This window comes from Dermacentor silvarum, chromosome 1, assembly GCF_013339745.2.
Source record: "Dermacentor silvarum isolate Dsil-2018 chromosome 1, BIME_Dsil_1.4, whole genome shotgun sequence".
Taxonomy (NCBI): Eukaryota; Metazoa; Arthropoda; class Arachnida; order Ixodida; family Ixodidae; genus Dermacentor; species Dermacentor silvarum.
In genome coordinates this window covers 117,167,629-117,188,718 of record NC_051154.1, presented here as the reverse complement: position 1 = coordinate 117,188,718, position 21,090 = coordinate 117,167,629, and the positions used below count along the sequence as shown (strand labels likewise).

The 21,090-nt window shown below is 42.8% G+C and overlaps 3 protein-coding genes across 4 annotated transcripts in view; 1 reads left to right on the top strand and 2 right to left on the bottom strand.

Annotated features, from left to right (window-relative positions):
• LOC119435569 (lysine--tRNA ligase-like) overlaps positions 1-7,363 on the bottom strand; it is a 65,074-nt gene extending 57,711 nt beyond the window's left edge. Inside the window, exon 1 of one of the 2 annotated variants that reach the window (XM_049672724.1) lies at positions 7,264-7,363. In XM_049672724.1, coding sequence (XP_049528681.1) covers positions 7,264-7,295 — 32 coding nt within the window. In that variant the 5' untranslated portion in view covers positions 7,296-7,363. The remainder of the gene's footprint in view (positions 1-7,263) is intronic. The other variant, XM_049672719.1, reaches the window with a different exon arrangement.
• A 222-nt stretch (positions 7,364-7,585) lies between these two features.
• On the top strand, positions 7,586-9,681 carry LOC119435553 (aminoacyl tRNA synthase complex-interacting multifunctional protein 1). The gene is made up of 2 exons (XM_037702370.2): positions 7,586-8,533; positions 9,019-9,681. Exons 1-2 carry the CDS (start codon positions 7,721-7,723, stop codon positions 9,139-9,141), a joined length of 936 nt encoding a protein of 311 aa, XP_037558298.1. The 5' UTR covers positions 7,586-7,720; the 3' UTR covers positions 9,142-9,681.
• Positions 9,682-14,391: 4,710 nt separating this feature from the next.
• Positions 14,392-17,272, bottom strand: LOC119435540 (cellular tumor antigen p53). Its single transcript, XM_037702368.2, has 2 exons — positions 16,340-17,272; positions 14,392-16,269 (listed from the first exon to the last, which is right to left on the bottom strand). The coding sequence occupies exons 1-2, from the start codon at positions 17,054-17,056 to the stop codon at positions 15,961-15,963; spliced, it is 1,026 nt and encodes a 341-aa protein (XP_037558296.1). The 5' UTR covers positions 17,057-17,272; the 3' UTR covers positions 14,392-15,960.
• Between the last annotated feature and the right edge of the window lie 3,818 nt (positions 17,273-21,090).

Genomic DNA, 21,090 nt, shown 5'->3' with positions numbered 1-21,090 from the left:
TGACTTAGGGTGCTATAAACGTGGAGTTAAAATGAAATATACATTAGAGACATCCCCACTAAGAGGTACATCGCGGATACACCTGCGTAGCGCTTACTGTAACTGCCATAGAAATATTTCCCCACCGAGGCCGACTGCGCTAGTGGGCAGTACGAGATTAGCATAAATTTGTGTGTTTTCTTATGAAAGCTCCTTTAAAATACCACATGTTCTACTGAGCCTGAATTCTTTACCTAGTCGCCTACTATTTCTGGCTTGTCTTCATTTTCCCCTCCTTTCAAGTTTCCTCCTTCCCAAGGTGTTTCTTTCAACTTCACTTAAAAAATGCAGATAATTTATTCTTGTATATACCTACGCGGCTGCGTATGCGATGTTTAACGCACGTGGCTTTGCATACACTGTGCATACACATGCCCATACAATTATCACTACAGGTCTTTCTACGTGCTTAAAGTTTGCATGTCTGAGATGAATCCTGCAAAGACAGCACGTCAAGAGGCACGCATCCAGCTTCCTGCTACTGTTCGTAAGCGGGACGGCCCCTTCAGAAGGCCAAGAAACACTCAAAGACAGTTGTTTTGTGCTGCCTCAAGCTTTCGCTTGCTTGTAGGAGACAATTTGTACAACAATATTTCCAGAACCAGTTCAACACCTAGCTTTGGGCAGGCCGTCGAAAGCATATCTATCTCGATTTCTGCTCAGGTGTCAACGATTATACCGTTAAACATACCACCCTGGATACTCTCACCACTGGAAATCATGCCATATATCCTAGGAATCAGTGCAAAAAAGAAAATGCTTCAAGCAGTGACCCATCAGACTGCTTTGTAATGTATGCACAAAGAATATGCAGCTGTAACACACATTTTAACAGATGGCCCTACAACTCACCGACGACATCGAGCTGACTTTTTGTGCTCTCTACAGAACGATTCTCGTTTTGTCTTGAGTGACCAACATCATCTACATTAGCTGAGCGATATGGCATTAAGGTGGCCCTTACGCATGTACTTCGACAGCAGCCGCCAAGGAGCTGGGTAATATTCACGGATTTGAAAGCAGCTCTGCAAAGTATGTGGAACAGGCTTGTGGCGATATAACAACCAACCTGCCAGCGTATGAAATTGTTTATCTTCACCACAAGGCCAACACTGCTGGGCATTGCATCACCTTTGAGTAATTACCTGGCCATGTCCATATTTCGGGAAATGAAAAACATAATGAAGCTGCCTGAAATGGACTTGAATAACAAAATTTTAGAAGAATATTTTTTACAAAAGCCGGTGCTTCAAACATGGCAAAAAAAAAAAAAAGCCCATGAAAAAGATCACCTCTAGAATCTGCCACTTCACCAGGATAACTTTTTGTGATCGAGTGACCCTGGAGTAAGCTCAAGAATTCCACAACCACTTCCTTGCCACTTAGAGACATAGTACCACCGACTTCAACTGAATGTAGCATCCTCAAACAATTATCTGTATCGCATAGGGTGTACCACTGGTCCCTACTGTGACAACTGTGGCAGCTTAAAGACAGTGGAGCACATATTAATAGAATATCCCTGCATACCGTGACGAAAGACATTCTTTTGAGTACCAAATGGACATGATTTGTCACAATCTACTAACATTACCTAGCATCTTAGGTCCGATTCCCGGCCCTTCAAAACAGTGGTGGGTCTTAGATTTATTGTTCCAATACCTGTAATAAATAGGTCTTCTCGCAAAGCTTTAAAGATTCCCCATATGATATCGAATATCTTGAATTCACCCACCGTCTCAGCTGTAAATATCATTATCAGGCTCACTCACCCATTTCATATTTATTTTTATTCTTCCCCCCGCTCACCTCTGGAATCTTTTAATCCCCTTCCCTGCACAGAGTGGCATGTCATCATCAGTTGTATCATCCTATTTTTATGTCTACTACAGGATGAAGGCCTCTCCCAGCGAACTCCAATTACCCGTCTTGCGCTAGCTGATTCCAACTTGTGCCAGCAATTTTCCTAATTTCATCAACCCACCTAAGTTTTTACCATCCTCGACTGCACTTCCCTTCCCTTGGCACCCTTTCTGCAACTATAATGGTCTACCGGTCCACCATATGGCCTGCCCAACGCCATTTTTTCCTCATGTCAACTATAGTATCGGCTATCCTCTGTTAGCTCTCTGATCCACACCACTCTCTTCCTGTCGTTACACCTAACATTTTTCGTTCCATCGCTCTTTGCGAGGTCCTTAACTTGTTCTTGAGCTTCTTTGTTAACCTCCAAGTTTCTGCCCCATATGCTAGCACCAGCAAGCTCCCTGTAAAGATTTGGTAATGCCTGCCATATGCACTCTAACCCATTTTTATTCTGTAAATTTCCTTCTCATGATCAGGGTCCCCTGTGAGTAATTGACCTAGACAAACATACTCCTGTACAGACTCTAGAGGCTGACTGGCGATCATGAATTTTTGTTCCCTTGCCAGGCTACTGAACATTACCTTCCGTCTTCTGCATATTAATATTCAACCCCTCTTACACTTTCTTTGCTGCAATTTATCCCCAGTGCTGCTGAACAGGATAATGTCATCTGCAATCTAAAGGTTGCAGAGATATTCACCGTTGATCCTCACTCATAGCCTTCCCAGTCCAATAGTTTGTGCTTCTAAGCTTGCAGTGAATAGCGTTGGATAGATTGTGTCTCCTTGCCTGACCCCTTTCTTGATAGGTAATTATCTACATTTTTTGTGGAGAACAAAGGTAGATGTGGAATCTTTGTAGATATTTCCCAATATGCCCCCTGTACTCCTTGATTATGCAATGCCTCTATAAATGGTGGTATCTCTACTGAATCAAATGCCTTTTCATAATCTATGAAAGCCATATAGAGAGGTTATTTGTACTTTGCAGATTTTCCAATTAGCTGATTGATGACATGGATGTGATCAATTGTAGAATATCCCTTCCTGAAGCCAGCCTGTTCTGTTGGTTGATTGAAGTCAAGTGTTGCACCGATTCTATTGGAAATAATCTTGCTGAATATTTTATACTGTACTTAAAGCAAGCTTATGGGCCTATAATTCAGTTGTATACGCGCCGGCAAAGCAAAAATTTGTTTTCTAATAACGAGTCTCTCTCTCTCTCAAAGTTTGCAGTTGTGTTTTATGTGCACACTTATTTTTATCATGTTACTCTGGACATTGATCTGATTAAAACTATTTGCTATCTTTATTTTTAGAGAAGTGTTCTTTATTGAAATAAAAAAAATTTCGCCCTCCTTTTTCTCTGCCTAACACGTAATTAACACATAAATATATGCTTTCAATGCGAGGTCGTGCTGAACTGGGAGTTGTGTGGTGCACTCGTTACTTTGGACACTTCAAAAAGAAATAAAAATAATTAGTTGTTAGCAACAGAACAAGCTCCACCCTGAAGCAAGCCATGAGGATTGAAACGAGAGGGCAAGAGTGAAGGGGGGGTTGTGGCAGGCCACCACTCCAGGTGCCGCTGACCCTAGCGACACCATTGATTAGATGCATTAGTTTCTGAAGCACATCAGGGAATTTCGTTACTGCACATAAGTGAAAATTCCTTCCGAATCTAACATTGCACTTACCCTGCACTAAGAAGGCAAAGTAATAAATTTCCTATACAAGTCTTGCCAAACCTGAATACCAATACAGTGCTAACTTGGGTTGGTTGGTACATGTCTGAAAAAAAAAAAAAAAAAAAACTGCGCAAAGAACAGGTCATGCAGACTGAGACAGATGAAGCGCTTTGTCTGTTTCAGTCTGCACGTCTCATTCTTCGCGCTGTTACTCTTTTTTTTTTCAGACTTATTACCAAGCTTACCTTGGAACACAGGCAGAAACTAAACGGTTTTGTGAAACTGCTTTAGCATGAATGAAAATAAAATGTGAAGGCAATGTTAAATATTAAATAATGCCACCATGCAAAGCCACTAAAATGTTTAGCATGAAGACATTAATTTTAATATCTCAAGTAATTGCCCATCTCCAAGACACAACTTATCTGCATTTTTCAAAAAAAAAAAAAAAAAATTAACGGTATTAGGTAAATTGTGAAACTACCTTCCCCCCATTCCACCGAAGTACAAAACTCCCCAACGACCTCACAATCTATTGACACAACCCTGCAAGTAGGTGTGTGATTCATAGCATTTATGTGCCATTAAGCACAAACACAACCTTGTAGGTGCAGGCTAAACAATGATTAGAATGGACAAACATGCCACAAGAATGGACAATTTAGTGATCAGCTTGACCAACCAGGGCACAATTAGATGCACAAGATGGGACTACATGGTTGCCTTTCTTTTGATTCATAGAGTGGCATGCTTTGGGATGATTTTGATGGATACGCATAAGCGTTCTCAGATGCCACTAACAGAAGTTTATGAAGCACCTTGATTATTGGTCAGGTTTGGATATTTCTTCCTGCTGCATTCAGGATTGTTTACTGCATAGATATTGAGAAATTGCCCACCCTCCTCTTTTCATGAATTACAGGTACTAAGGGAACTGGACAATAACTCGCTATACTTAAGTAGTATAGTAATTTTGCAGACCCCCAGGGCCATAGTAAAATTGCATTACTTTGCTGTCTACACAACGAGGCTGAAATTGAGAGGTGCATTGCAGACATAAAGTATGCAAGGCGAGCTCTCACTTATAGACTGCCATAAGATTGAGCTTTTCATGTGTCCAATAGTCTACAAGCTTCTTTCAAAATGCAAGGTGTCCCACAATAAGAGCCAAGTAGTAAAGTGGATGAAGGTGAAACCAATGCTGTGCTGCAGATTGTGATGTCGTGCAAATGAAAGTATGTCTATTTGACAACTGAAAACAAATGAAAGTATCGTACCTGACACTGTTTTAACAAAAACTGGATAAAAGTAATGCGACAATATAAAAGTGCAGGGCAAGAGGGTCTATTGAATAGGAAAAATAGCAATAAAGGCAGATGCTAAAGCAGAAAGCCAGCACCCTTCTGGTTTAGAATTCTTTACAACCTCCAAGATGGAAAAACATGCTCTATAAAATCAATAGTAGTATTTAAGTGACAGCACAATTATTTCAGATGTAGATACATAACATGTTTGCTGCGGACAATGTTTGCTGCGAGACAACATTAATAAAATCTATCTTGTCAGGCCTGTCAGCCAGCATCCCAGGCTTTGAACCAAATAAATAATCATACAATCACTATAATGAGCATTAGCCTTCAAGAACATACTGAGGATACTAATGTGGCTACACTACTCTCACTGACAGATTGCAAGGTGCCCAAAAACGGTCCAATATACTCAAACAAAAGGTCAACCCATGTTTTAGCGAATTCTTATGAAAATTCTCAATGCACTTGTCTTACCATATTAAGCACATGACATTGCTCTACACATGACTCAGGGAAGAATGCTCACAGGTAAAGCAGTCCACAAGCATATAGCTTAATGTCTTTCCCTTAGGCTTCTCAAGAGCTAATAGCCGTATGAAGTATGATATCAAGGAATGTGTATAACCCTGCACAGTAGACTCCATTGCTCCCTTGGGACACTTTTCCTCTTTTCATTTGATTGACCCCTTCATCTCGGTTAAGATGTTTGGTTTAACACTTACATGTGATGTGTTGCCCTTTCACCAACTTAGTGAGAACTGCACACAAAGGCAACCATGGGTGAAGTGCAAGCCTTGATGGCCAGTTTCAGTCATGAGTGGATTTGTGTCTGTTTTCGCTCAGTTGTCTGTAGTGCTTAACTACCACTTCCCACTTTCTTGAGGGAGGGCTTATGATTATTTGCTCTTTTGTCGTTTATAAACATAATTATTTGATTCATATTCTTGACCTCAAAGGTCTTGTTACCAGTAGCTTTTCCAAGTGGCAATGACACATTATATTAAATGTGCACACCCTGTTAGAAATGCAAAGAGCAGTCTAAAAGTGATACCACCATTATTTAATGCAAGGCTGTATGCTAATAAGTGATGGTAACCAGTTTACAACCCCTTTCATTAAATGTTATCAACATAATGGTCCACACTCTAAAATATGGATGAAAATTTTATATATACAAATGTCTTCCACTGTATCTCCCTCATAACTTCAGCTATTTTCGTGCATGCACCAGCACTACCACTTTTTTTAGTTTCGTTATGGCTACGTGGTTGTTGGCCTTGTTTTATCTGGGCTGCAGACTTTTCCAACTTCTTCGAGGCTCCAGCCAGACAACGACGATAATAAAATGAACTAAATAAAACAGCTAGAAACTAGTTGCATACTTATATCAGTGCTCCACTGAAGAAAATTTTTAACAACAGAAAAGAGTGAACACTATTAAACAGAATATGATGAAATATGTGCAAAAGAACCATCCGGCTGTTCTCAACTTTACTGCCTGCATCTCATTCCAGAGCAGAAAAAAGTGCCTTATACACACAACTGCAAATTCTATGTAAAATGTTATATATATATATATATATATATATATATATATATATATATATATATATATATATTAATGCCGTATGCTTTCAGTTTTATATTGATTACAATAGGCTGTTCTGCTTCTAAATGCTTATGTAACATTAAAAAAAAGTCTACATAAAATGCTGCTACCAAAGTGAATAAGCTGTGGATCGGGTCCCCCCCCCCCCCCCCCCATCCTCGTACTTCAGAATTCCCAAGTGCATTTAATGTTTAACTCGCGCTAATGTGGCATCGCAATATGGCTTAGCACAGGGTACAACTCCGGGCGCACACAGCAATCGGTTTGAGTTTTCTGCTACAGAACGTTGCCATAATGTGTATACTTGCAAGCAAATGGCGAAACAGTAGCAATATCGTAAGGATTTATATCTCCACAGCCCTGCGCTTGGAAATGCTGCTATGCCACTACAGCTTCTCAGCGCTCGTCAGGAGTAACAAGCGATGAGAAATGAAATGACATCAGCCGCTTCCTTATAAAAGCTTTATAATAATGTATTGCCATGAATATAACGCAGGGTAGGAGTACTCGCTACAGTAAAGAAATCGTCCCTCAAGAGTAACGCCATCAGCACTTTCCACAATGTCAAGACAGGGGGAGCGTGGCTATCCCACCGCGCACGTGGACACGCACCTCCGCCACCGATATTCAAGGCGAACGTAACGTTACAGTTAGGAAATAGCAAAGTAAATCAACAGTTATCTAGTTGTGTAAATAAGAAGTAGCCTATCAGCCACGTGATTAACTTCAAAATCGCTAAAAAGCTACTCACTTTTTGCTTAATTTTTCGCCGGCGTCTGCCATTTTTGGGCTTGTGAGTTGTGTTGCGATTGCGATGCCTATGCCAATGTGCCCAAGCCGGCAACTAAATTTTTTGTGTGTGTGTGTCCTAAAATTGTAAATAAAGGCAAAATTATGTTGAAGTAACAATTTAAGTATTGTAGACTAAATAATAAGCACTACTACTGAGTCAACGGTATGCTTGCTTAATGCCACCGTGGTCAATGCCTCTTCTAAAAAAACTTGGAGGCCATATGGAGGGATCCAGGTTGGCGATGGTAGCCCTACTGGCATCGCAAGTGCACAGGTTCCGTTTCCGGTTTGTAAAGCGTGGTTTCGGTGATTTGTGCCGCGTTCACGAGCCTAACTCGATTTCGTCAGGTATTATCGACTGTAGTTTTATTTTTTCCCCTTCTTTCATTTGTTACTCTTACCTGGGCTTCTTCAAGATGATTGTTGATAACGCTCTAGCCCGGGTAATGAGTAGGGCCAAGCAGGCGGACGAATTGCTCGCTTTGCTCACTGCTCAGCTGCAATCTTTACGTGCTGCTAGAAGAGAGCAATATGTTCAAGCTGAATGTACCCGATTACGAAGCGAAAACGAACAGCTCCGCCAAGATGTCGAAGCTTGGAAAAATCGTCTCGAGGCAGCCGAAGCTGGCAACGGTATTGCGCCAGTGGGTGTTTCCGCACAGCTAGCGAAACCTGAGCAGCCAGCTCAAGCAAACAACGCTAGGCCAGCTGCACGAGCCGTTTCGCAGAAGCCTGGCGACGCTGGTGCCGGCGATCAGCCCAAGAAACGCGCTGGACCCGCTGTAGACGCAAAAGCACCCCCGGCAAAAAAGGCGGATGCTAAGAAAAAGCTTGAAGACAACGATGACTCCAAACCAGTGGATGTGAGCCGACTTGACTTGCGCGTGGGACGAATCGTGAGCGCAGTCAAGCACCCTGACGCCGACTCTCTATACGTTGAAGAGGTGGACGTAGGGGAGGGAAAGCCTCGCACAGTTGTCTCGGGACTGGTAAAGTTTGTGCCGCTGGACAAGATGCAGAACCGCATGGCTGTACTTCTGTGTAACCTGAAGCCTGCCAAGATGCGTGGTGTCACATCGGAAGCCATGGTCATGTGTGCGAGCACTCCGGAGAAAGTTGAAATTCTGGCTCCTCCTCCAGGTGCTCAACCAGGGGATCGTGTCGTCTGCGACGGTTATCCAGGCCAGCCAGACGCACAGCTGAACCCCAAGAAGAAAATTTTTGAGCAGGTATTGCACCAACTGGTGTTCTGCGTACGAGTGGCATTGATTCCGCTCATCCCGCATATGCTGGGATACATTCGCGGCCCCAACTTGTAGAGGCCATTTACGTGAATATATCAATCAATTTCGTGAATATATTCAATGAAAGTATAATTTGTAGCGGCACGAAATCATTACTAGCTGTACATGTGCCTCTAGTGCGTGCTAGCGCATGTGTAGTATGTATAAAGTTGCTATGTTCTAAGCCAGCTTTAGTACCATTCACAAGTATCGCATAGTGGACAACAGGTGAAAGTCGGGAGTAGTTTTTTGCCAAAAACCACAAGTAATACTTTTTCAGCTGTTTTCAGAAAACTAGTCTTGCAGAGGTACATTTTATAAAATAGTGGCGCATGTTGCACTTCAAGGCATTACTTTAGTATTAGTACGCCGTCATTCAGCCTTCTGTTTCACTTTAAGTGTGTCCTTTAAGAATTCGTTTTTCTTTGCAGGTGGCCCCTGATCTCAAGACTGACAGTGAAAAAAGGGCAACTTACAAAGGCAAACCATGGCTTGTTACTGGCCGTCAGGGTCATGTGACTGCAGAGACATTATGCAATGTCCAGATTAAGTAGTTGACTAGTATGAGCAGCAGTATGACATGTTTGTGATGAAAATAAGCAGGAAAAGTGGCAACCTTTTTTGGTAAAAGCTGAAGGTGTACCGACAAGTTAAACTATACATGTACAAAATTACATCATGTAAATTTCTAAATTAATGAAAAATGTGTGATATGCAGAACAAAATTAGAATGCACACAGCAAGTACTGTGCACATAAATTTACATTACTGTGTTTTTGTCATAAGTTATACAGAATGTATTTGCTTCTTAGTCTCGTAGTTCTTTAGTCTTGTAATAAACCTTTCCAAATATAATTTTGTGGTGATATTGTGCTGTGATTACTTGTTTATTAATACATATTTTGCAGAATATTGCTGCCTTACCACAAGTTTTAATTGAAGACAATGCTTTTCACAAAGAGGCCGGAGGTGGCATCACACAGATTCTTTTCTTTCAACTTCTTATCGTCTGCCTTACCAACTAACTGCTCCTCGTGATGATGATGTCAGGTTGCCACTTGAAGCCAGTGACAAAGTGCAAAAAATAAAGGTATATTATTGGAGTATCCTTGTCTGGGGAGTTCACAGAGGTCATCGGTGCCATGATTGGCAACCTCTGCTTAAGCAGGAACCTGTCATGAGCCACTCTCGCATGCCTGTTTCCAGAAACTAACTGATGTAAATAAGTGCAAGTTTGTGCGTGCGTTAAAGGGGCTCTGAAAATCTTTCGCCATTACAGGATGTCTCGCGAATCTCGTGCCGCATAAAGTTTCCGACTATCAATTATAAGTGGTGTTATCGCACCAATACCTGGCTTTCTCTTTTTGTCTCCACTAGTGCACTGGAAGCTACACAGTGGAGAAGCCAAGAGAGCAAAGCACCACCAAAAGTTGAATGTTGCAGTGGCGAAAGGGCTTGTTGCGGCACCCTGTGGCGGCCACGGTAGACTACACTATGCAGCACACTGCTGCTATTTTGGAGGCCACGCGCAGCAGATGCAGCTAGACCGGCAGTGCAAAGATGAAATGATTTTTCTGTCTTTTTTATATGGAAGACCTATATATGTTTCATTTATTCAACTGAACATTAGCAATTATGTATTACTAAGAATGTGCTCGCTATCACAAAATCAGCCAGAAGCGTTGGTGGATCCAGCTGCTTGTGATGATGCTGCATGACGACATTGTGGAAGTAAGAGCAAGCGATTTCACCGTTTTTGACACGAGATTGTAACTTTCCTGCAGCATTTTGTGCAGTAATATGTGGCTCACATGTTCACAGCAGCCTCTACAATAGATTGGCAACATTTTCTATGTTCAAAAAGTGTTTCAGGGCCCTTTTAACATCCTAAATTTTCCAGAATGAGCATGCCCTCTAGGTTTCAACGCTAGGTTAGATTCAGCACCAGGGCTTACTCGTCAACCTGCTCATTGCACAGACTGAAAATGATGCTCGTGCATAGGGTAATGCTATGCCTGCTTCCATGTTTCATTGCCAACTTCTAGTCTGAAGGTGCACAACAGAGTTTTAACTTAGTGCTTACTGTCTGCACTGCTCGGACCACTGTATCCTTTGTTTGCACACAGACACTCAGTGGGAATGATGTGTGTGTGCACAACACTTATATTGGCAGTGGAAGGCAGAACGCTGCCCTTGCTCTGCTTTCAAGCAAATTGAGCGGATTTCGATGGCGCATCCATTTGGCTTTTGTCGTTTTGAAGGTAAGTGCGTTGCTTGTGTCTCTGGGAGTCTTGTCAAAAAATGCAAAAATCAACACAGGTCTTTGCAATGCTCAAGCTTGTGAAACATGAGCGAAGCAGACTAAGTGATGCTCTGCTAAAACATGCCAAGAAGGGAATATGTTGAAGGCTTTGCGAATTCATCTTTTGTTCATTATTTTTTTCTCACAACCAATTTTGCAGCCTTGCCCTTGTTTTTTCTACTAGAACACTGCTTCGTCTAACAGGAACGACTTTGCCCAGCTGGCACACCCCAGATACGTGGGCCATGTTACTAGTAGCCCATGAATAGTGGTTTTGGTACAACGGCATGCCACATGCAAATTTTTTATACTTGCACAATTCTAGTTGCAGCTTGCTAGTTGGTGTCATTGTTAACACTACAGAGTTGCTTACCTGCCATCATAATTGTAAGTTTTGCATGAATTTAACATCGCACACTTCACATATCTTGCCTCTTGAGAAAAATCGCATATATAGTAACTGAAGTTAATACTACGAGGTGTTTGAGGTTTAACATACTAAAACTCGTGGGTGATGTGGGGCACCAGAGTGGGAGGTTCTGCATTAATTTTAAACACCGGTATTTTTGCATTTGGCCACCATCAGTATGTGGCTGCGGCGGCTGGGAATCGAACTCGAAACTTCATCCTCGGCTACAGAACGCCATAGCCACTGAACTACTGTCGTGGGGGTATAGCATGGGTAAGTAATTTCAGTCAATTGCTATATTGGGTTGGATTCAATGGAAGTGCGAAGACACTGTATGGGAAGCTTTAGATGCTGCTGAAGTGAAAGGCATTCAAGGTCACCGTTTAACCCACACAAAGCCTAACATATAATTTTCGTTCACTGAATTGAATGCCTCGAAATTCTGATTTAGGCACTGGAAACTTAACACAAAGACCATAGCTGCATTTTTGATATGCTGGAGGCTGTTTTCAGTTGTGGATAGTTGAGCAAACCAATGACTAATTTATTACTAGACTAATTTTTACTCAATCATCTCGTTTTTCTTGTACTATATATCTGTTCTTCATGACCAGAAATAAATCTCAACAACTTTAACTTTCTCCGATGTGAAATGGTGTTCAGGCTTTATGAGGTTAATAGAAGAAAAGGGCATCTAGCATCATTGCATTTAAGTTTTTCAGTAATTTGCAATCTGAAGCATGCAACTGCTGCATAGCACATAAGGTGGGTGCACAGGACTGTGAGGTATGGGACTTCTTGTTACACAAGCAAAGTATTTTAATTGGCTAGCTAGCTTATAACGAGAGTAGTTAAACTATTAGCCTGGTAGCTCTAAGTTATCACTTGCTTAGAGCAATGATTATGAAAGCCTTGTAGTTCAAACAAAAACTGCACATCAAACATGCCAGCAGTCCCATCAATTCTATACAGGGCAAAAAAAAGTGGAAACATTTACATGCATGAGTCCACATATTTGCACACCTTGAACTTTAACTTCGAAGACTACTACTATGAAACTGATGGTCCAATGGCAGCGTTGCTTCATATTACTTGGAAAATTGTGCAATGCAACCTAATAGGTTGCATTGCACAATTTTCCAAGTAATATGTTCCAATTGCATCATAGCTAATAGCTATGATGTAATGACTTAAAATTGTGTAGCCTGACAAGTGAATCCAATATGATCATCTACTGTAATGGAAGCAGCATTCATAATGTACAGTTGCAGCAAAAGTTTGCAGAACATGGGAGTTATGAAAAATTTTCTTTTGCAGCCAGGGTGTGCATACTGCAAATGATAGGTGCAATGTGATGGTCACCCACACGAATGAAGCATGCATCTGTCTGTTCCAAGGCCCTGTCAGTAGCTATGTCATTCTGGTGCTGAGCATGACATCATGGGTTTAATTCCCAGCCATGGAGGCTGCCTTCCAAAAGAGGCAGAATGTGAAAACATTGATGTGCTTAGATTTAGATGCACATTAAAGAGCCCCAAGTGGTCGATATCATCCACAGACCCCACTGTGGTGTTTCTCACAACCCAGGTCTTGCTTTGGGATTAAATCTCATTAACCACTTCCATGTCATGCTATTATCCCAAATGTTGACCAAAAATGGCCAAATTATTTTTGAAGATTCTAGTTTACAACATGTTTTACCTCCTCAGAAAGAATAAATTCACTTCTGTTTGCGCTGTTCCATGGATTGTGTGCTGTTATCTACCAAAACCACAAATAAGCACCGAGACAAAGCTAGGCTCATCCACGGCATTGCTAGAAAATGCAAAGTACCGTTGACGAGCTGAGCTCATCCTTGGTTGTTTTTACCAGAAACGCGTGGACAAACCCAGATCGTCTAAGAAAAATTTGCCTTCTTCACAGCTCTTCTGTTCCATTAACTTTTGTACCTTATAATACCTTACAATGCTCAGTAAATAGAATAATGTGCAGTGTACTTTCACAGCACACAGAGCAACAACCAAGGTCAAAATACCATGTGCACTGCTTACTAACAACCCTGCCTTGATAATATAACAATGTGAAGTTGCAAAAATATGCGCTAGTGAAGAGCAAATACATACAATTTTAAGTACAAATCACATAGTTACTATTATTCAATACATATTAGATTTGAGAATTGAATATTTTTCAACATTTACTAGTGGCCAAATGCATGGGTGAAATTCTTTTCTTTCTGGGGTTTTACAAGCCAAAACCGGTTCCGATTATGAGGCACGCCGTAGTAGAGGGCTCCGGATTCATTTTGACCACCTGGGGTTCTTTAACTAGGACCACTGAAGGCCTGCATGGAGCTAATACCCATTTCAGAATCTTTGTGCTGGGCACTTCAAGCATCTGCCAACTCAGCCAGAAATACTTGAATACTCCTGAAACCACTCTTCTGAGCGCAATAGAAATTTGTGCTGTGGAAGGCTTCATTGCTGCACAGAGAGAATGATAACTGAGTCAGCATTAGAAGGAATTACAATTCTTGCACAACCAATTTCACTGGCCAAAAATGCAATGTGCATTATCTGTTATCCTGATTTATGCTATGTCAAATCTTGTTATTGACTTTATGTGCCCAAAGCAATGCAAGTCATTAACATGAAATATGGTCACACACAGAACGTGGAGTCATCCCGTGTGTGTGTGACCATCTTTCATAATTGTAACACTTTGTTTTAACTATGCACAACTTGGCTTCCATGCATGTTCACCTGTGTTGTTCCATTACTACCATTCACATGATTGCTCAAATTGAGGTGCCACTTGCTGCTTTCAAATGTGTTTCAAAAGGTTTAGTATGCCTTTTAGATTCCTCTTTTTCTTTATTTTTAATCCACATTTTAGAAAGAATATTTCGTGCTCTATCTGACATTTTTTAGCCTTTCCTTTTTTCTTTTTTTGTTGAATATATTCAGTTTGAATACTTTGCTATTCACCCATATCCACAATGTTTACACATTGTACACAGCTACAAAGCAAATACGAGGAACTTCACAGCAGCATATGCTCAGGTTAAGCAAAACATAATGTCTCCAAAACATATTTGTCAATTCTTTCAATGGCTTGCATTTTTTTTTATTATTAGTTTTCCAGAAGAGGACCAAAGGACATACATTCATTGGGGAAGTGACAAGATCTTACCATGCACTGCAATAACTTGATAAAAAGGCAATGATGGTAAAACTGGTCACAATAACTTATCACACATCACAATAAGAGAATTAAAGTACCAAGTTGTGAAAGAAAGAGTCGATTAAAGACAAATAACAAAGTACAGAAAGAATAAGCACACTCACAAGACAGCATTTCAATCAATGATGTGCAATATTGCACCAAGATGGCGATGTCATGAGGTTATCACACTATCACAGATATGTAACTTGTAAAATGGCAATGACAGCGCATATATAAAATTAATGTATGACAGTGGTCATGCATAAGGTTGCATCAAACTATGAAATATAAAAATTGCGGCACTGCAACATCTTTAAATAAGGCACTACAGTCCTAGCCAAAACAGGCATACAAAATATGCTGGAACAAAGGCACTGGTGGAAATTGGAGTGCCGACAGCACAATCCATACAACCCAACCTTTTTTTCCCGATATAGTAACAAATGGCTCTCACTTCAAAGACTACATGGTTCTTTATGTTCAAAAATGTGCTCAAACTAAAACGTTCGAGTTCATATTCAAATACAAATATTGAATTTCATATTTAGAGCAATGAAGCTCTTAAAACCAAGGTATTGATATACCACACACACAGGCACACAACATACACACACTTCCATTCATTCTATACATATCTACTTATAATCATACTATGAATTGTAACACTCCCTTGCAGATGCAGGTGTGTTCCCGCAGCTGTGACAGCTGATCAAGACATAGTATGAATGTGACTTGATGAAATGGTATTTGGTAAAGACTACTTTAAAAATGATACTCTTTTAAGGTAAGATTTGGTGACTAACTTCAAACTTGCACTTGCAATTACACTTGAAGGCATCATCAGTTCAGGAATTTTCTTTAGAGTACCAATGTACTGGATGCAAGAACCGGACACAAGTGACAAACAACTGTGGAAGTAGTCACCTCATTGGATGGCACAAAATTATGGCAACCTGATTAAATAACCTCACTTATTATAATCATTCCCTTTGAAAACAGCGATCTTTATTAAGGCCTTGCTGCTCAACCCAGAACTTAGTGGCACACTGTGGTGGTCACACACACACTCGCCACTGCACAGTCCACCACTCAATCACAGGTTGTATTTCACTGCTGTGAAAAAAGAAAGAAAGAAAGAAAAAAAGGCAGTTTCTTGCAAAAAGCTAAGCTCCATTGTTTCACCTAGCTAATAGTACACGCACCACATAGTTTTAAATAAAATGGGGTTATGTAACCTTGGCATGTGCCAAGCAGAGAGCTTTTCTACTAGCTGGTCATTTAAAATATATCATGACTGGACCGAATGCATTAGAAATGGGATTTCAGTGTGGGTGTAGGCGTCACTCGGTAGTCATAGTACAGAAAGTGACTCACAATTGTACCTAGGTTTCTAGCACACATGTAATGGCTATTAAATGACGCAATTCACTCGTCTGGCTAATCATCAGATTCTGAAGATGGATTTTGCCGAGTCCTCAGGCTCGATGTAGTCGCTGCATGTGTGCCCTCGAGAGACTGGTGAACATGGTACAAGAACTTGTACACGTCTCGATCTTTCACACGTAGTATGAAAGTACCGCCACGGCCTTCGCCTCCGCTGTCAGAGCTGGATCCGTCGGTACCGTCGGCGTCTCGATGCATGCTCGTTGACGGCAAGGCAGCGCGGGCCACCAGCGCTGCGCGTTCACGTTCTCCGCCTTGCTCATCGTGTCTTCGATCGCGGCCTGGACAGGCGCAAACCTTCACCTGCGCCACATGCGTTACAACGTAACACCACACATTACGATACATGCACATGCTGCGCGACATGCCCCACCTGTACGACGCTGCGTGCCAAGTCCTGGCCCTCGGGTGACTGCAGCAGGAACACTACTTCAGTGGCTCTCCGTCGCAATCCGCCCGGACAGCTGTTGCGGCAGCCAAACGTCAGGCTGAAAGGCTCCGGTCCTAACGGCAGCCGAACGCAGTGACGTCCACCGTTGGCATCGTCGCAGCAGTTTTGAGCCTGGGGGTGATCGCAGTGGAACCACTGATCCGCGCGGGAGCCGGCGCCGAGTGCGTTTGCCGGCGTGCGATGCGCCGGGCACCGCAATACATTTTCTCGCCGGGACTCGGACTCCCGAAAAACAGCGACAGCACAGACAAACGAACCTTCAGGCGGGGCGTGCTCGGTGACGAACCTAATGGGGCACGGAGCGTTCACGACAGCGTAGAGCTTGCGAAGCTGCTCGGAGTACGTCCAGTTCACGTTCTTCCCGGCTTTCGGTGTACACGCGATTACGGCGCTGAATCCGAAGTCACCGGGCCATTCATTTACACATTGGTTAACGCTAGATGTATTTGGAGCCGTGGTCCTTGGCGCAACGTCGAACAGTTGCATAACAGCGTCTTCATGGGGCAACTCCTCGCACACATTTGGGGGCCAGAAAATAGCGTTGTTTAGTTCCTGCCAAACGTCGCTGGGCGCTGAAAGCCCGAAAACCTCTTCATCTAGAACACCGCATTCGCCTCCCCAATGCTGAATGTGAGTCATCGCGCCGTTGCATCAGCGACGCGAAGCAGCCGACGCAGCTGACAAACGCCGGCCGGCACTCGAACATGCCCGGGCAAGTCCGCGAAGCGGACCACCAATCGTACCAAATCGCATAAACCGAGACGCACCTACTCATGAATTAGTGACGTAAAGTAAACGTCAGTAATATGTGATATCACGTGATTTTAAAATTACACCAATCAGAGAGTTGCACCAAGCGGTCTGAGGGTCAGAGAGCGGTAGCGTGTTTGCGCGGCAACATTTGAACAATGCGCGGGGATCGAACGCACCCGTTCGCCTCAACCTTTTTTCTGTTCTTTGTTTCAGTATATGTTTAACAATGTAATACCTGTGGCAATCATAGTTTTTTTTTTTCATCTTCCAAAACGGCCTTTTGCTTTTACGTATTCTATACCTATGTATTTATGTGTATTACCTGAATTAACGAAATGCTTTTTCTAATAAAAAAGAAAAAAAAAAGTTCAATTTTGTTAATTGATTGGTTATTTGTCATGACAAAGCTTATTTCTCTCCTAGTGCTCTGCGCGCTGCAACAAAGCAGCTACAGTCAGTGTAGGGCGCAAGCAATGTACTTCTGCGAACATCCATAATTCATCCCTCACCAGCGTAGCATCGGAGTCCCTCAGGCATGGGCGTCGGCAGAGGGGTGCAAACAGGGCACTTGCCCCCCCCCCCCCCCCCCCCCCCAGGACAAAATCCTGCCGACGCCCATGCTCGCAGGTCGCCACTAGTAGTTTTAATCTGCATAAGTGACTTACGGCCCCATTAATTCCCAGTCAACCCAGGATATTGTCACGTTGCAACACGACACGAAATGGGCCCGGCGACGGTACCGTCAATCATTTCACTTTGAAGTAGGGGTGTGCGAATACAGTCGAACCCGGATATATCGCACCTACGTATAACGAGCAGCAGTAAAATTCCCTTGAAAATTTTTGTATACAATTTTTATTTTATATATTGAGATATCTATATATCGAACTTTTTTCTGATTCCCCTCAGATTCGATATCTCCGGGTTCGACTGGATTTTTGAGACCGAAACGAATACGAATCGAATAGTGCCAGAATCGAATTGAACATTGAATAGTTTTCGAATAATGAATAGCCGTTATCACAATTAGTATAAAACGGTGTTCACATTCCGGTATTCGCAAAGTTAGCAAGTTTCTGTAATTACATAGTACGTTATTAAGCGTTGTTTATTAAAAGCAGAAATTGAGCATTAGGAGCACACAAGTGATTTCTTGGCATGCACAGGGCTCTTCAGAGAGCACGAATGATCGCTGTACAGCCTGTAAAGTATGGCTTCCTAAGAGACGCATCCACTACGCAAGTTCTCGTCTTTCATGTCTATACTGTGGCCGCGGGGGTGAAAATTTAGCGTACTTTTGCTCCAATTTTATGTTTATTTGGGCAAAGTTGACGTTTTGAAATATTCGGAAAGTATTCGAGAAAAATTCTCATTTACAGATTGGGGCTAGTCAATTCGTTTTTCGAAAGTTTCGAACATTCGCACACACCTATACTTTGATGGATTCCTTGCAAGTGGCGGCCTTTAGCGAGTTATGCGTCACGGCCAGGACGCCGCTAGCTCGGCTGCCGCGGTACCGCGGGTGCTCACTCGCTTCGTGCATACCTAAGTACGCGCGCTAGCAATGCTTCCTGAACGATCTTTCAGCAGCTCGCTGCTCTCACGCGTGGAGTGCAGTTGTATATTTCTCGAAACCACGCGACTAGTGAAAATTTAAGGTTTATAGATATTGTTAGCTATATGTAGAGTTGAAGGGGTCTGCTGCTCTTGCAATGCAAAGGTGTTCACTGTATGTCGATAAATTATGTTGAAAAAGAAGGCCCGTAAATTAGGCGAGTAAGATGTTTCCGATATTTTGCTGGAAATGTGAAAGTTTCATTAATTACTTAGTCACGGCACACACTGCATCTTATACGCAAGCAAAACCATTTGCCCGTATAAGACAGATACTGCGCGGGCCAAGCTTCCATCGAGCTTGTGTTAATCTGGTGAGTTGTTATAGCCAAATCTATGCATTATAATAATGCGTAAAAGGAAGCGTTAGGCGCGCATTTTCTTTTAACTTGCTTTACAATACTGTCTCCGTTCTCCGCAAGAGCCACGCAGAAAAAGCGTTGTTCAGGGCTCTTGTTACGACTGTGTAACAATCATGGCTGTGTAACAATCTGTGTGTGCCATGGGTAATATATACTTCCTGAACAAGAATCGCCTAAAATAAAACTGTTGTGGTTAAGGCCAACTTTAGCTCGGCGCCAACTCCAATTTTCCGTTCAAATACATGAAGAGCGCCGAAATGCTTTCTTCGACAACCGCTAAACCAATGTCAATGAAATTTGTTACATTTGAGAGAGAAAGTTAAACTACAGCAATCTTCTTGGGGGTTTTGATTTTTTTACAAGAATTACTGAAACGCTCTAAAATTACCGGAAATGCTCTAAATTGCATCTGCTAGACAATATCGAGTGGACAAACGTTATATATGAATATGAAGCTTACATGGAATTATTGTTTACGGGGGTTTTGCAAGAGCCTGCACACAAATGAGCAGTGTATTTCAGAGCGGTACATGTATAATACTTTTGTACACTTTAGATGTATTATGTGAGATGCAGTGTACAGTTCCGAGCAGAAGTTTGGAGACCACGGCATCAGCAAAAAATTTAAATATATTCAAGCGCAGCTCCACGGTCCTCGAATTGGCTTAATACGTTGTATTGGTCAAACACGTGCACGTAAGGCGCGCGCTCTTGATTTCAGCCGGAATGCCCAGGCTGCGAGTAGTAGTATAGTATAGACTTTATTTTGTCCGAGATGGAGTTTAGGGAGGAGGGGAGTGGGAGGGCCCATCCTCTTCTTCCTCAGGCGGCGGCCATGCCGTGCGCTTGGGCGGCGTCTTCGGCCATCTGGACGACCCGGAGTTGGAGATCCAGGTCTGAGCTGAGCAGTGCAGTCTCCCACTGCTCTAGGGTAGTGATGGGAAGGGGAGGTAATAAGCTAGTGTTTTTTCTGGTCCTCATCAGCGGACATGCCCACATGATGTGGTGAAGATCGGCTCTACTTGCGCATAATTTACAATCTGCTGTATATAGCCCGTGATAGAGGCGACTGTACGTCACTGGCTTTGGGAAAGTGTGCGTCTGTAAAAGGCGCCAGGTAACTGATTGCTTTTTATCTGAATTTTTGTGAGCGGCAGGGTGATGCCCCCGGCCCTGGCGGTAGAATTGTAGAATTTACTTGTAGGATACCGTCCGGTCCCTGCCTGAACGGCGGAGGGATTCGAACTGCTCATCGCAAGAGGTTGTCGTGCGGCCGCGGATGGCCAGTTCTCAGGGCCGCACTGTGAGCAGCTTCGTTTCCCGGAAGACCGGAGTGCGCCGGTGCCCAAACGAGTTGCATCCATCTGCGCCGGGTTTCGGGTATACCCTGGCCAGAATTTTGAAGGCTTCAGGCGAAATGCGCACTTTCGCGAAATTTCGTATAGCTGTCTTTGAGTCGCTGACTATGAGTTTGGCTGCGGAGGAAGCGCACGCCGAGGCGATTGCGACTTCCTCCCCGACCTCCGGCGAGGTTGTAATAACTTAGCTTGCAGCGATGATTTGATTTTGCTGATCTAGTACAGCCGCTGTCATAGCGTTTCGGTCACGATACTCAGCAGCGTCTGCATAGACCACGTCCTTATAGTGTTTGCAAAGCGTTTTTGTAAGGATTTGGCTCTTTCCTGCCTACGCTCTTGGTTGTGCAGAGGGTGAGTGTTCTTATAGGTAATGGTGGGACGTGTATGTGTTTTCTTAATTCTGTGGGAATGTCCCGCTTTGGTCCGAATTAGGTGTTGTATGTAATCCCGAGTGATTGGAGAATGTGTTGCCCCGTCGGAGAACGCGAGAGTATCTCCAGTTGGGCAATTCTCTGGGCTTCCATGAGCTCGTCAAGAGTATTGTGTACTCCTAGAGCCTCAAACTTTTCGTTTGCGGTCGTGAATT

Coding starts and splice junctions, on each gene's coding strand:
- LOC119435553 (XM_037702370.2), top strand. CDS start 7,721: ATGATTGTTGATAACGCTCTAGCCCGGGTAATGAGTAGGGCCAAGCAG. Junction 8,534..9,018: donor AGAAGAAAATTTTTGAGCAG/GTATTGCACCAA, acceptor TTTTCTTTGCAG/GTGGCCCCTGATCTCAAGAC.
- LOC119435540 (XM_037702368.2), bottom strand. CDS start 17,056: ATGACTCACATTCAGCATTGGGGAGGCGAATGCGGTGTTCTAGATGAA. Junction 16,270..16,339: donor TGGCACGCAGCGTCGTACAG/GTGGGGCATGTC, acceptor CATGTGGCGCAG/GTGAAGGTTTGCGCCTGTCC.